At 48.0% G+C, this 15352-nt stretch overlaps 1 protein-coding gene across 1 annotated transcript; it reads right to left on the bottom strand.

Moving 5' to 3' along the window:
* Positions 1-10185: 10185 nt before the first annotated feature.
* LOC309532837 (potassium voltage-gated channel subfamily A member 6-like) lies at positions 10186-11901 on the bottom strand (the record flags this gene model as incomplete). The annotated part of the gene is made up of 1 exon (XM_082223533.1): positions 10186-11901. One exon carries the CDS (start codon positions 11899-11901, stop codon positions 10348-10350), a length of 1554 nt encoding a protein of 517 aa, XP_082079659.1. The 3' UTR covers positions 10186-10347.
* Positions 11902-15352: the final 3451 nt, after the last annotated feature.

Genomic DNA, 15352 nt, shown 5'->3' with positions numbered 1-15352 from the left:
GAGGGGGAAATCAGACACCAGGGTATCACAAAATCATAGTTCAGCACAAAAAGGGATGTTTAATTATCTGTACTGTTCAAACTGACACTGGCCAAGGATTGGAAAACATCATCCTTGAACTCCTTAGAAACCTGGAATATAACGCAAACTGAAAAAGTAACCCACAAATGAAGAGTCATGAAGAGAGGACTAGAAAAAGACAAATTTGTGGCTACTTGGTATTGTTTTATTGATCCAACAAAGACACCGATTTTACACCACCTCAGACACATGGAGACCTTTGGGAAACTGACTTGTGATAACTGCTGTATGCAAGGAAGATTCCAGAAGAACAGTGGACTATAGACCAATTCCTCGTGTCATTCCAAAATGCATAAACTTTTTATTCCCCCCGATTATTTTGACTGGGTATAAGGAACTTTCCTATGTTCCTAACCAGTTTAAGCGTATAGAGTGTATATGCACACTAGATACAGGTTGCTCTCACATCAGGCATTATTATTATTGTGGAATAGCTACACTTTATATGTTCACTATTTACAGGGTGTCTGCACAAAACAATCCGCTCCAGGAATCAACTGTAACTCTTCTCATCAGGAGGGCTTTAAACTGACTAATGTGGGGGAGGGAGACAGTGCTCCTGAAGGTAGGAGCCTATCAATTAATGAAGATGATCATCCAAATGTCATAGACCAAATGGAGAAAACAGCACACGGACCTAGTGGTGGGAGGAAAAAATCCTTAAATAAGAGACACGGGGGAATGATTAATGGACTTCAATGTCTGTACACTAATGCGCAAAGCATGGGAAATAAACAAGATGAGCTTGAGCTCTTGGTACAGCAAACTAAATATGACATAATAGGCATCACTGAAACCTGGTGGGATAAGTCCCACGATTGGAATGTAATAATGGGGGGATACAATCTATTTCAGAGAAACAGACCAGACAAGAAAGGAGGAGGAGTGGCGTTATATGTCAGGGATGTGTATACCTGTGAAGAGATCCAAGATTTAGATCCTCAAAGCCAAAGTGAGAGCATTTGGGTCAAAATTAAGGGAGAGAAGAATAACAGAGACCTCATTGTGGGAGTTTACTATAGATCCCCAAGCCAAACGGAGGACATAGATGATGCCTTCCTGGAACAGATGGCCAAGCATGCAAAAGGAAGGGAGATAGTAGTAATGGGGGACTTCAATTACCCGGATATTTGTTGGACGTCAAACTCAGCCAAGAGCATAAGGTCAAACAGATTCCTCACTGGCCTTGCAGACAACTTCATTGTCCAGAAAGTGGGAGAAGCAACAAGAGGAACAGCCATTTTAGATCTGGTCCTAACCAATGTTGATGACCTGGTTAGTGGGGTAGAAGTGGAAGGATCATTAGGCGCGAGTGATCATGCTCTTCTGAAGTTTACTATACAGCGGAAAGGAGCAGCCAAGCATACTAGGACTCAATTTCTTGACTTTAAGAAAGCCGACTTCATAAAACTTAGGGAAGTGCTGGGTGAGATCCCATGGACAACAATACTAAAAGGAAAGGGAGTTCATGATGGCTGGGAGTTTGTTAAGAGGGAGATACTAAAAGCACAACGTCAGGCAATACCAATGAGACGGAAACATGGAAGGTGCCTAAAGAAGCCAGGGTGGCTATCTAAAGAACTTTTAACTGAATTAAGATTAAAAAAGGATGTGTACAAAAAATGGAAAAGGGGGGAAACCACCAAAGAGGAATTCAAACAAATAGCCAGCACATGTAGACACAAAGTCAGAAAAGCTAAAGCACAGAATGAACTCAGGCTTGCTAGAGAGGTTAAAAGCAACAAAAAAGGCTTTTATGGGTATGTTCGTAGCAAAAGGAAGAACAAAGAAACTGTGGGGTCACTCAGAGGAGAAGATGGTGAAATGCAAACAGGGGACACAGAAAGGGCTGAACTACTCAATGCCTTCTTTGCCTCAGTCTTCTCCGATAAAGAAAACAATGCCCGACCTGAAGAATTTGGAGCAAATGATTCAGCAAAGGAAACACAGCCCAGAATAACTAAGGAGATAGTACAAGAATATTTGGCTAGTTTAGATGTATTCAAGTCTCCAGGGCCAGATGAACTGCATCCAAGAGTATTAAAAGAACTGGCAGATGTGATCTCAGAACCACTGGCAGTCATCTTTGAGAATTCCTGGAGAACAGGCGAAGTCCCGGCAGACTGGAGGAGGGCAAATGTTGTCCCTATTTTCAAAAAGGGGAAAAGAGAGGACCCAAATAATTACCGCCCAGTCAGTCTGACATCAATAGCAGGGAAGATTCTGGAGCAGATCATTAAGCAAACAGTCTGTGAGCACCTAGAAAGGAATGCTGTGATCACCAATAGTCAGCATGGATTTCTGAAAAATAAGTCATGTCAGACTAACCTGATCTCGTTTTTTGACAGAATTACAAGCCTGGTAGATGAAGGGAACGCAGTGGATGTAGCCTACCTTGATTTCAGCAAGGCATTTGACAAGGTGCCCCATGATATTCTTGTAAAGAAGCTGGTAAAATGCGGTCTTGACTATGCTACCACTCAGTGGATTTGTAACTGGCTGACTGACCGAACCCAAAGGGTGCTCATCAATGGTTCCTCTTCATCCTGGAGAAGAGTGACTAGTGGGGTGCCACAGGGTTTTGTCTTGGGCCCGGTCTTATTCAACATCTTTATCAACGACTTGGATGATGGACTCAAGGGCATCCTGATCAAATTTGCAGATGACACCAAACTGGGAGGGGTGGCTAACACCCCAGAGGACAGGATCACACTTCAAAACGACCTTGACAGATTAGAGAACTGGGCAAAAATAAACAAGATGAATTTTAACAGGGAGAAATGTAAAGTATTGCACTTGGGCAAAAAAAATGAGAGGCACAAATACAAGATGGGTGACACCTGGCTTGAGAGCAGTACATGTGAAAAGGATCTAGGAGTCTTGGTTGACCACAAACTTGACATGAGCCAACAGTGTGACGCGGCAGCTAAAAAAGCCAATGCAATTCTGGGCTGCATCAATAGGAGTATAGCATCTAGATCAAGGGAAGTAATAGTGCCACTGTATTCTGCTCTGGTCAGACCACACCTGGAGTACTGTGTCCAGTTCTGGGCACCACAATTCAAGAAGGACACTGACAAACTGGAACGTGTCCAGAGGAGGGCAACCAAAATGGTCAAAGGCCTGGAAACGATGCCTTATGAGGAACGGCTAAGGGAGCTGGGCATGTTTAGCCTGGAGAAGAGGAGGTTAAGGGGTGATATGATAGCCATGTTCAAATATATAAAAGGATGTCACATAGAGGAGGGAGAAAGGTTGTTTTCTGCTGCTCCGGAGAAGCGGACACGGAGCAATGGATCCAAACTACAAGAAAGAAGATTCCACCTAAACATTGGGAAGAACTTCCTGACAGTAAGAGCTGTTCGACAGTGGAATTTGCTGCCAAGGAGTGTGGTGGAGTCTCCTACTTTGGAGGTCTTTAAGCAGAGGCTTGACAACCATATGTCAGGAGTGCTCTGATGGTGTTTCCTGCTTGGCAGGGGGTTGGACTCGATGGCCCTTGTGGTCTCTTCCAACTCTATGATTCTATGATTCTATGATTCTCTTTCAAAGAACATTGCCTTTGTACCAGGCATAGGCAAACTCGGCCCGCCAGATGTTTCGGGACTACAACTCCCATCATCCCTAGCTAACAGGACCGGTGGTCAGGGATGATGAGGATTGTAGTCCCAAAATATCTGGAGGGCCGAGTTTGTCTATGCCTGCTTTATACCGTTCCCCTGTTTTTGTTTCCCTAAATTGAAGTGGGGGGAGATTATGATCAGGAATACAGCAGAGACAGAGACAAAGAGAGAGAGAGAGAGAGAGAGAGAGAGAGAGAGAGAGAGAGGAAGATTTTAACCCTTCCTGCACACAGAGTTGTCTTCCCTCCACCCAGAGCTGGCACAAGGAGGACTCATCACCTGGCCACAGAAAGTTAGAAGTCTGGAACCAGAGTAACTATTACACTTCTTGCTTAAGACAGAACAGCAATGGCGGGCTGCTGCTGCTACATTGTCTACATTTGGAAGAGCCCACAGATACAGCACCTGGAAATCAGTGACAAAATTATTCCCCTGCTGAAATAAATGAAATAATTTGTACATTCATTCAATGTCAAATGGCTGTTGCATGCAACCTTGTACCTTTTCACATTTTATGGCCTCTTGAATCACAGCAACACATGCTGCTGTTCACATGACCACCAGCCAAACCTTTGTGATGTAAGATAAATTTATTCAACCCCATTTTGAATTCCGTTCTGTATTTCAAATTGTGCCTTTAAATGTTCTAAAGCAACTTAATCTCAAATTGCAATAAAACTACAGGCTGGTCCAGGCTTCCCTTTGCGCTTTTAGGCACAAGTCCAGGTTTTTAAAGCTCTCTGCCTGAGTGTTCTTTCCTTTTCCCTGTCCCTGCGCTTTCTCTGGGAAAATCCGTCTTTTGCAGCTGAATCAGAGCAAACAGCAGTCAGGTTTTCTATGAATTGCTGTGTGCTCCGATTCAGTGGTAAAATGCAGGTTTTCATGGGGAAAGCACAGGGACCAAAAAAAACCACCACTCAGACATATAGCTTTAAAGCACAGATCTGTGTCTGAGAATTGCGGCGCAAAGGGAAGTCTGGATCAGCCTCAAACGGTTTTCTAGAACATACACCAGCTGAAAGTTTCCTTGCACAAGCTCCCATTGCACTGGTCTGGATTTGATTTCAAAAACAGGATAACTTTCTGCTGCAGTCCTGAATGCCCATGCAGAGATGCAGCCTATTGAACTCAAAAGGCCTCGCTCCCAGGTAACTGTGCTCAAGATTAGTTTGTTGGTGCACATAAAAGGAAGAAACAGGGCAGAAATTATTTTTATCTGTCACAACCTCTTTGGAGTAGTTAAAAGTAGTTTGGTTCTGGAAGCTGGAATGTTTAGCCAGCCCTTTCCTTGCTTGGAAGCCAGAGTTAGCAAGGTATGGAAAATAAGTCTGGGAGGTTGTTATGGAAACAGGTCCCTGAAGATGTTTTCTTTCCACAGACATTTCACAAGGCTGTACTCTGTCTGGCAGGCAGCTAAAAAGACACTTTGGGTCAGGGTATTTTGGAAAGGACTTCAGATCCCACCAGCTCCATGGGAACTAAGAATTCTTAGGCCATGTTTTCCTAACACCCAGGGCAATGGGAGATGTGCTGTGTTACTGGCAAGCTGGTCATCAACAGAGGCTGCTCACAGCAATCCTCAGACCTGTATCGCCTGAAAGTCACATTGGCACAAACGCCTGCACCAGAGCCAGGTTATTTTTAATGACTGGAGGTATCGGGTAAAATGGAGTGGAAGCTATTTTAAGTCAGTGTGAAACAGAAAACGTCGAAATACAACATGCTATGTTAATTCTGGTTTGTTGGTTTTTTAAAAAAAATACTTCAATAGAAAAAAAAATATGTTGATTTTAAAAGGCGGGGTCTCCGGGGCATATCCCAGTGCTTTTGCATTCTTGGGGCAGAAGACTGGAAAGTGGGAAGAGGTTTACTTCTTAATGGATATATTAGATAAAATACTGGTGGCATGTTTTGTCTTAGCTCCCCAAGCAAACAGTCAATTTATTCAAGTATTTCCCATCAAAGCAAAAAATTAAGATACCTGGAATATTCCTAAGGAATATTTCTCAGCCATTGGTTGTTGATGTTGGGGTGTGGGAGGGGGTACAATTTCCAGAAATTAAAAAGAAAGAGCCAGCCAGACAGTTCCTATTTGAAGCAGAATGTCTAGTTTGATCCAAAGGTACAAACACACAAGGTTGCAAACTCGATCCATCACATTCCTATCTGGCTTCAATGAAAGCAAGATTACATTTTGTTAGGCCTCTGTTTCCCCTTAATAACCCTGACACTCTTATAAAAATCACCTAGAAGACTTCTTCCAAAATTCCTGGGATTTTTTTCTGGCAGAGTTCCTTGTTTTCCATCATCTGCGTGCTGTGCCACTGCAAGGACAACAAGATCCAAAAACAACGTGCCCATGGAAATGTGGACTAGTATCATGATCCATCCAGTAGTGATGTATGGAAGTGAGAGCTGGACCATAAAGAAGGCTGATCGCCAAAGAATTGATGCTTTTGAATTCTGGTGCTGGAGGAGACTCTTGAGAGTCCCATGGACTGCAAGAAGATCAAACCCATCCATTCTTAAGGAAATCAGCCCTGAGTGCTCACTGGAAGGACAGATCCTGAAGCTGAGGCTCCAGTACTTTGGCCACCTCATGAGAAGAGAAGACTCCCTGGAAAAGACCCTGATGTTGGGAAAGATGGAGGGCCCAAGGAGAAGGGGACGACAGAGGACAAGATGGTTGGATAGTGTTCTCAAAGCTACCAGCATGAGTTTGATCAAACTGCGGGAGGCAGTGGAAGACAGGAGGGCCTGGCGTGCTCTGGTCCAGGGGGTCACGAAGAGTCGGACACGACTAAACGACTAAACAACAACAATTCATGATCCATAACAAAATAGTGTGGTGGCAGGTGGTGGAGAGAGGGTTAAACACTCCCACCTCAGATACTTCTACACTCCAAGTTCACTGGCTTGGCCCCATGATTAAGGGGGCCGGGGCCATATAGTGTTCACATGTCACACGACATGCTGAGGTCATGTGCACACGCCACACAACATGCTCATGATATGCATGCATGCAGCGCAACATGAGTGAGGTGAGCATGTCACACCACGTGAACACACAACCACCACTGAGTTTTTGAGGGCCTCGGCCCCCTCCTTTGAAATTTTGAAGGGCCTTTGCCCCCCCAAAAAACCACTCCTAGATGGCACCCCGGCTACACCCATCGCTCCCCTCTCAAAACTAATTTTCCTAAAAATATTTCAAAATATATATTTTTTAAAATATTCACTTACAGAACAGGAAGTTCTCCCGGAGGTAACTAGAGCTGTGACTTTTTCATTTCTTGAACAGAACTGCAGACTCAGAGGGGCTGCAACTCACTCACACATACAGAAAGAGACACAGAAAAAGAGGGTCTCCTGTCTTGATAATAATAAAAATAGTTTGGTTCACAATCCATACTTCAAATCTATATTCTTATCTCATTGTCAATACAATTAATAAATAGACCTAAACCTAAGGAGCAAGTTTCTTGCTCAATATCTTAAGGGAATTGCAGATGATACGATTGAAGCCAAACTGAGATATCTACTAATTGATGATGACCCCCTAAAATCACTCATGTTTGCCAGATTCCTGATCAGCGTCCTATCCCTAAAGAAGAGAAACGGTCTCCTGTGTGATTCGGACAACCCCTTTAAACCATGACCTGTGTTTTAGGTGATATCACCATTGTTTTAAACCATGATCTATGTTTTAGGCGATATCACCATTGATATCCCTGATTAATTTATGAGCAGAGGGCGATGTATAGGTTACAAAATTATTGTAATGTATGATGGTGGTTTCTGTTTGTATGATGGTGGTTTTTGTTTTTGTTTTGCTTCGGTTACTGTTTGTCTTCTGTAAGTTTAAATTTGGAGGTTTAAGTATAATATGTCAGTATGGGAAACTGTCGTGTAACAGGCCAATGGCCGTAATAAAGATCAATCCAATCCTAAACAGAAGAAGGATTACTGCAATGTGTTCACTGTGGGCCTGGTTCGGAAGTTGCAGATGAGCTTATTGCTCATCTGCTAAGCCAGAATAGAGTAGAACTATTACTTCCCTTGATTTGCAGTCTAGCCTAGCTTTAGCTTTTTGCTGCTGCATCACACTGTTGACTCATGTGAAGTTTTTTTGCCTACTAAGACCCCTCAATGCTTTATACATGTACGAGTGGCATGTATGTCCCCCGCCTTATATGTGTGCATCTGATTATTTTTTCCTAAAGAATAGAACTTTACATTTGTCTCTGATTTTGAATTTGTGTTCGTGTTTATTATAGATATAGATACCGTTGTAAACCACTTTGGTATTTTTTATGATATAGTGGTAATATACATATTTTTATAAATAAATAAGAATAGTATGGTATAGGGTTCAATTTTGTCTTATGCCCTTGTCCTCTGCTAAACCACCTTAGACCTCAAGCAACACTGGCAGGAATCTACTCAGTTTTTTTCTGCTTTATCTCAATCTCTCGAGGTAGATTCTTCTTCCAAACCCGTGAATTTTTCAGCATTCAGTCAGTTCTGGGTAGCTTCCTCAAAAACAGACACAGGAGATGCGATAGCCGTCTTCAGATAGCTACAGGGAAGATGGAGGAAGCTTGTTTTCTCCTGCTCTGGAGGGTAGGACTCGAACCCATGACTTCAAGTTACAAGAAAGGAGATTCCGGCTAAACATCTGGAAAAACTTTCTGACAGCAAGAGCTGGTTGGCAGTGGAACGGACTCCCTTGGGAGATGGTGGACTCTCCCTCCTTGGAGGTTTTTAAGCAGAGGTTGGGTGGCCATCTTGTCATGGATGCTTTAGTTGAGATTACTGCATTAAAGGGGGCGGGGGCTGGACTAGATAACTCTTGGGATCTCTTCCAACTCTATAATTCTAAGATTTTCAAAATAACCTTTTCCAGTGCCTCTCTCAGGGATGAGCTGCAAAACCTCTCTCGCGTTGTTAAATTATGTAAACTGTTTTGCATATTACTTATCTTAATGGAATACTACACAATGCATTATTTATTGTGTTTTCCCCTCACCTCTTTCACTCATATGCTCGTTTTTGTTGGGGGTCGTTTGCCAGCAAACCACCTGGACTTCCCCCCGAATGCGCACTCGGCGCATGAATGTATGCTCCACTGAACCACTGAAACCCTTGGCTCTCTCAGGAATACATGTATGGCACATGCGTTTTCAAAAAGATACATGTGATGCTTTTAAAAAAATAATGGTGGGGTTTTTTAAAAGGTGGACAGTCTACTGGAAGCATGTCAGAAAGGGCAAGACTGATAATGCATGCCAGCACTCAGTTTGCCGACAGGCTATTAGCACTTTGGCACAGTGTATGAAAGGAGGGGCATCACATCAACAGGCCTACTTACATTCATTATAAGGCCCTTTCCCAATGAATACAACACAAAAGCAGGATTCCCAGGCAATTAGAGAAAGCTCCCTTTGGGAACAGTTGTGTACACAGGAACATTTTCAGACTTTAAAATGAATGTGCTTAAGTCTGGGGGAGAGCTTGCTACGGCAATCACTTTCACACAAACACACTGCATTCATTTGTACATGTCAGAACATCTGAATGGTGTGTAGAAAACCCACTGCCAGCCTTCTTTTAATCTGTGCTATGTTTTTCCTCCTGCTCCAACATACTGCATACAACCACTAACATAGAGAATTCCATGTACATTTCATTCCAATTACTTTACTTTTTTTCTTTTCTACAAGAAAAGAATCATCTAGTCTCCAATCATGTTTTTTGGGGGGAAATGAAATGGGTTTTAAAGTTTTAACAGATGCAGCACTAATATTTTTCAGTGTGCACCTGTTAAAGTTTTAAACTCAAGACCTACGGTGCTCCTTTTCATCCCCTCTTTCTCACAGGCCTGTCCCAGCAGACTGAATGGTGTTGGCAGCCCCTGGAAGCAAAATTCCAGCTACTCCAGCCTAAGGGAAGGCAAGAGAGGGCAGCTTGCAAAATTAACCTCCAGGGAAATCAGCAAAAATATCACGAGCTCCTCCTATTTTTGGACCAAGCATGGTTGATCATAGACTTTCATCGCAAATAAATTAGTTCTCGGAGCTGTGTGTATTCACAAACAAGCACAACATGACACAACATGAATACAAAGGAAAATTTGTGAAATTGCATGCTGCAATGCTGAACGACAGCTTTCGTTACTCAAAGGCATTAGCCAGTGCTTAGGACTGATGTGGCTGTAAGAAATGTAAGGCTGGCAGTGGAACTTGAGGGCGTAGCAATTCCTAGCCTAATTGCAAACTTGATGTGGCATATTGCTTTTGCTTCTGTGAGTAGATAAGATAATAAGATCCATCCGCAGGCAACCGCTGGAAGAAAATCTTCTCCACCCCCAGAAAAATAAATAAATAACGGATACACAACAGGTAACGCCCTGTGATTGGGGAAGGAAATTAAGCAACTTATTATAGAAGTCAACGAAGCAACATAAATGAGGGAGTCGGTGTCCAAATCACAGCAGTCTTTATTCCAAGGAGCACAAATCATTTCCATTCAGACAAACAAGTGTTGTCATTCTTCTCTCTTTCTCCAATGCGAAGATGATCAGCTGCAGTTTTCGTCTACACAGCTTGAAGCCAGCAGGTTCAACTGAGGGCGATGGAAGTGATCACACCTCTGTCAACAACTTGTTCTCTTTACAGGCGTGGTTGCTGGCTGGAATAAAGTTGGAGTATTTTGCAGATTCTAAATCTTCCGCCTCCAGGAAGTCTGATTTACCGAGTGTCCGGTTGCTGTCACCTTTCTTGGGCTCCGAAGAAGGAGATTGCTGCTGTCCGCAAGTGACGTGAGTATAGCGGGACTGCTCCTCCTGGTCAGTTTCTCGGTGGTAGAAGTAGTTGAAGTTGGAGACAATGACAGGCACAGGAAGGGCGATGGTCAGCACGCCGGCAATGGCGCACAACGACCCCACAACCTTGCCCCCAATGGTCATTGGGTACATGTCTCCATAGCCCACTGTGGTCATTGACACTACTGCCCACCAGAAAGCATCTGGGATGCTAGTGAACAAAGAATCCGGGTCATCGGTCTCTGCAAAATACACAGCACTGGAGAAGAGAATCACGCCGATGAAAAGGAAGAAGATGAGGAGGCCCAGCTCCCTCATGCTGGCTTGCAGGGTCTTCCCCAAGATCTGCAGCCCCTTGGAGTGCCTGGAGAGCTTGAAGATCCGGAAGACCCTGACCAGGCGGATGACCCTCAGGATGGCCAAGGACATGGCTTGCTGCTGGCCTCCGTTGCTGCTGCTGCCCTGCGGCTGCTCCTTCTTCTGCTGCTCCTGAGCCAGCTCCGTCCCCAGCGTGATGAAGTAGGGGATGATGGCCACAATGTCAATGATGTTCATGATGTTCCTGGAGAACTCGGGCTTGCTGGGGCAGGCGAAGAAGCGCACCAGCAGCTCGAAGGAGAACCAGATGATGCAGAGCGTTTCGATGAGGAAGAAGGGGTCCGTGAAGAAGGGGCGGGCGCTCGACGGCGGGCGCGCGGGCGAGGGGGTCCCTCCGTCGGGCTGCAAGGAAAGCAAGTCGTCCTCTTCTGGCAGCAGGTCCCGGGGGGACTCCTCCCCGTAGCTGCCGCCCTTGCCCTCCAGGCGGAACTCGGGCAAGGTCTCCAGGCAGAAGATGACGATGGAGATGAGAATGACCAGCACGGAGACGATGGCGATGCCCCGCGCGGGGCCCGAGCTCTCCGGGTACTCGAAGAGGAGCCACAGCTGGCGCTGGAAGGGCTTCGAGGGCAGCGGCTTCTCGTCCTCGGCGATGAAGCCTTCGTCCTCGCGGAAGGCGCCGATGGCCTCCTCGCCCAGCTGGTAGAAGCGCAGCTCCTCCACGAAGAGGTCCAAGGGCACGTGCGCGGGGCGGCGCAGCCTGCCGCCCGACTGGTAGTAGTGCAGCACGGCGTCGAAGCTGCTCCGGCTGCGGTCGAAGAAGTACTCGTTGCGCAGCGGGTCGAAGAAGCGCGCGCGGCGCCGGGGGTCGCCCAGCAGCGTGTCCGGGAAGGCGGCCAGCGTGCGCGGCAGCGTCTCGAAGCGCAGCCCGGACACGTTCAGCACCAGCCGCTCGCCCCCGACGCCCGGCGCCTCCGGGGAGGAGGAGGAGGAGGGCGGCGCCGCCTCCTCCGCGCGGCCGGGGACTCCCCAGGGCGCGTCCTCCGGCCCCGCCATCGCAGCCCGACCGTGCGCCCTCGCTGCGCCCGCCGGGCTGGCTCGATCTCCCGCCCGGCCGCCCCGTCGGGCCGCCCGCCTCCTACCTTCGCGCGCCTCCCAAGGATGCCTCGCCCCTTCGCGGCTCCGCTCCTCCTGTTGCTGCTGGCGGGCTCCGGGCGCGTCTGGCGCTGGCTCGCTCCCCGCTCCCCGCCGGCGCTGCTTCGGCTCCTCCTCCCGCTGCTCCGCCCCGCCGCTCTCCTCCGTCGGACCGGCGGCACACCGCGCGCCTTTGCGCTGCCCGCTTCCTTCCGCGGAGGCACCAGAAGGCAGTGGCGTAGCGTGGAGGGTGCAGGGGGGGCCCGCCGCACCGGGCACAACATCTGGGGGGGGGTGCGCTCGCACTCGCAGCTCTCTGTCCCTACCGGGTTAGGGGGCGCAAATTACTTGCCTTGCCCCGGGTGCTGACAACCCACGCTACGCCACTGCCAGAAGGCCATCTATTCCGACCCCGGACCAGGATCACCCGATCTCCCCGCTCTCTCCCTCTGGACCAGGCGACGCAGGTGAGAGCTGGGCAGCGTCGCTACCTTTGTTCTGGCAAAAAACAGGACGGGGCGGGGCGGTAGGGGCCGAGTTTTTGTTTCATCTGCTGCTGAAAGTGACTTGAAAGCAATCCATTACCGTCTATCGCAGCCTAACGGGATGACCCCTCTGGAATTGGTCGCGCGTGCACAGGCATACACGTGAATTTGTAGTTACAGGTAGGTAGCCGTGTTGGTCTGCCGTAGTCAAAACAAAATTAAAAAATTCCTTCCAGTAGCACCTTAGAGACCAACTAAGTTTCTACTTGGCGAGGCGATTGTAAGACGAGCTGTTTGTACAAAGGCTACCAGTTGTGGAATGACCTTACTAAATGCAAACACAGGCTCCTCACTGGTGAGGCGGCAGGTGCACTCTGTGCATGCTCATGCCCTTCATTTCTGAGGCTTACATTTCCTCCTCACGTCTCCTCTGCTCATGTTTGTGGAAGGAGGTTTGCAGGGAGGAGGCGTTTGCCCACCTGAGTGATGGAAGTGGCACCTGGCAACTTCTCTCCTTTGCTAGCCCCCTCCCTTGCTGCTTTACGGCTTGCAGGAACAGGGCAAATGAGGGCACCTTGGAGGTGGCTCAAGGAGAAGCAGGGACTGCTTTTGTTTCTTTGTTCACCTGCCCTTTCACTCTAGGTCAGGCAGGGAGAACCACAACCATCATCCCTGACCGGGGCTGATGTCCAACATCTGGAAGGCCACAGGTTACCCATCTCCTCTTCTGTGAGGGGCAGATGTAAGGGCTGGACCCAGTGATCTGAAAGTAGGTGGGGAAGGAGATAAAGGGAGAGCGAGAGAAGCAGAGACAGGAGGGCAAGTATTAAATTGAAGCTAACTAAGGAATGAAAAAGGGACGCGGGTGGCGCTGTGGTTAAACCACAGAGCCTAGGACTTGCTGATCAGAAGGTTAGCGGTTTGAATCCCCGCGACAGGGTGAGCTCCCATTGCTCGGTCCCTGCTCCTGCCCACCTAGCAGTTCGAAAGCATGTCAAAGTGCAAGTAGATAAATAGGTACCACCTCAGTGGGAAGGTAAACGGCGTTTCCATGCGCTGCTCTGGTTCGCCAGAAGTGGCTTGGTCATGCTGGCCACATGACCCAGAAGCTGTATGCCGGCTCCCTCTGCCAATAAAGCGAGATGAGCGCCACAACCCCAGAGTCGGCCACGACTGGACCTAATGGTCAAGGGTCCCTTTACCTTTAAAGAGTGAGGAGTCTTGAGCAGAGATGAGAGGAGAGAGGGGGCAGGGCTTAGCAGGACATCACACTGAAGATGCCCTGGCTTGATGTGGTTCAGGAAGAAACAATGTGTTTCTTTAGCCAAAAACATGCCAGACATAGAGATGATTTTATACCGGACAAAATCAGTCAACTCTTTTGGGCTTTGTACACACATTACAGAGCCACTTGCTCTGTATCTGGTGTGTTCCCATTGTTGATGTGCAAAGCAGACTACACATGACATTAGCCACGATTCATATATACCCTGTAGTTTCTTGAGAAATGTTGTTGTTTGGAGCATTTGCCTTCAAACCAGCTTCCATCCAGTTTGCGCAGATAAGCCACAGTTGTGCTGTTTGAAGCAGCCATTGCACATTTGCAGATGACCCCTTCGTTGAAGGGAGTTCTGTGTGGGGAAACAAATCAGGTAATTCATGCGCATTGGGTGAAAATTCCCCTGCTCCCTCTCTGGTGTGTACACCAATGTAAAAAAAGGAGTTGATATTCAGCAGGGGGAAATGACCTTGAAGCATTTTAAACCAGTAATGTGTACATAGCCTTTTTCTCCTCCAGAGGGCATGGTTAGAGATACTGTACTCAGTCTTCTGTAAAGAGACTGAGCCATAGCTGGAGACAAGAGGGCTGAATACCCGGTATGTCATTGGAATAGGAGGACAAATATGTCAAGGGGTTGAATGTGAATTAAAGGCAGAAGGAGATAGCAGACGGGGTAATGATTCAGAGAATGCCACTAGATCAATGGGATGCAGGTCACAGAATGAGCATGAAGCGGAAATGTTCTGTACATGAATGATGTTCCTTGTGGAAGGAGATGAGGCATTTACCAGACAGAAAATTCTGCATTAGAGGTCAGATGGCTGAGCTCTTGGTGAAGCCAAGATCAAGAGTGTGGGAGGAGTCCGCCCCAGTGGCGTAGCGTGGGGGGTGCCGGGGTGCCGGCCGCACCGGGTGCAACATTGGGGGGGGGCGCGTTTGGCCGGCCCTTCGCAAGACAAAAGTCCATAGGGAAATCTCCAGGACAGCGGGGAAGCACAGCGCGTCTTCCCCACTGTCCTCGGACCTCCTCCGAAGCCTGGCGGCGGTGGGGCAGAGAGACCTCCTCCCGCCGCCAGGCTTCAGAAGGATGCTCCAAAGGCTGGCGGCGGGAGGAGGGCTCTCCGCCCCACCGCCAGCCTTCGGAAGGCTGCTCCGAAGCCTGGCGGCGGGAGGAGGTCTCTGCCCCACCGCCAGCCTTCGGAAGGCTCCTCCGAAGCCTGGCGGTGGGGCGGAGAGACCTCCTCCCGCCGCCAGGCTTCGGAAGGCTGCTCCGAAGCCTGGCGGTGGGACGGAGAGACTTTCTCCCCGCGTCAGCCTTCAGATGGCTGTCCTGAAGACTTGTGGTGGGAGCAGTGGCATAGCGTGGGGGGTGCAGGGGGGGCTGCCGCACCTGGCGCAACATCTGTGGGGGCGCGGAAGAGACTCGAGTGCTAAAATCCATGGGTTAGGGGGCGCAAATTACTTGCCTTGCCCCGGGTGCTGAGAACCCACGCTACGCCACTGGTCCGCCCTAAGCTGAAGAGTGAAAGAGGAAATTATGGAGAGGGGCTGGAGGCAGCTGAGTGAAGGGATTCTCAACATAGTAGCTAATGCCGTAGAAGACAGA

The sequence above is a fragment of the Podarcis vaucheri genome, assembly GCF_965113315.1.
Source record: "Podarcis vaucheri genome assembly, chromosome: 5".
Taxonomy (NCBI): domain Eukaryota; kingdom Metazoa; phylum Chordata; class Lepidosauria; order Squamata; family Lacertidae; genus Podarcis; species Podarcis vaucheri.
The sequence above is the reverse complement of the archived record's forward strand: the minus strand, read 5'-3'. Positions and strand labels throughout refer to the sequence as shown.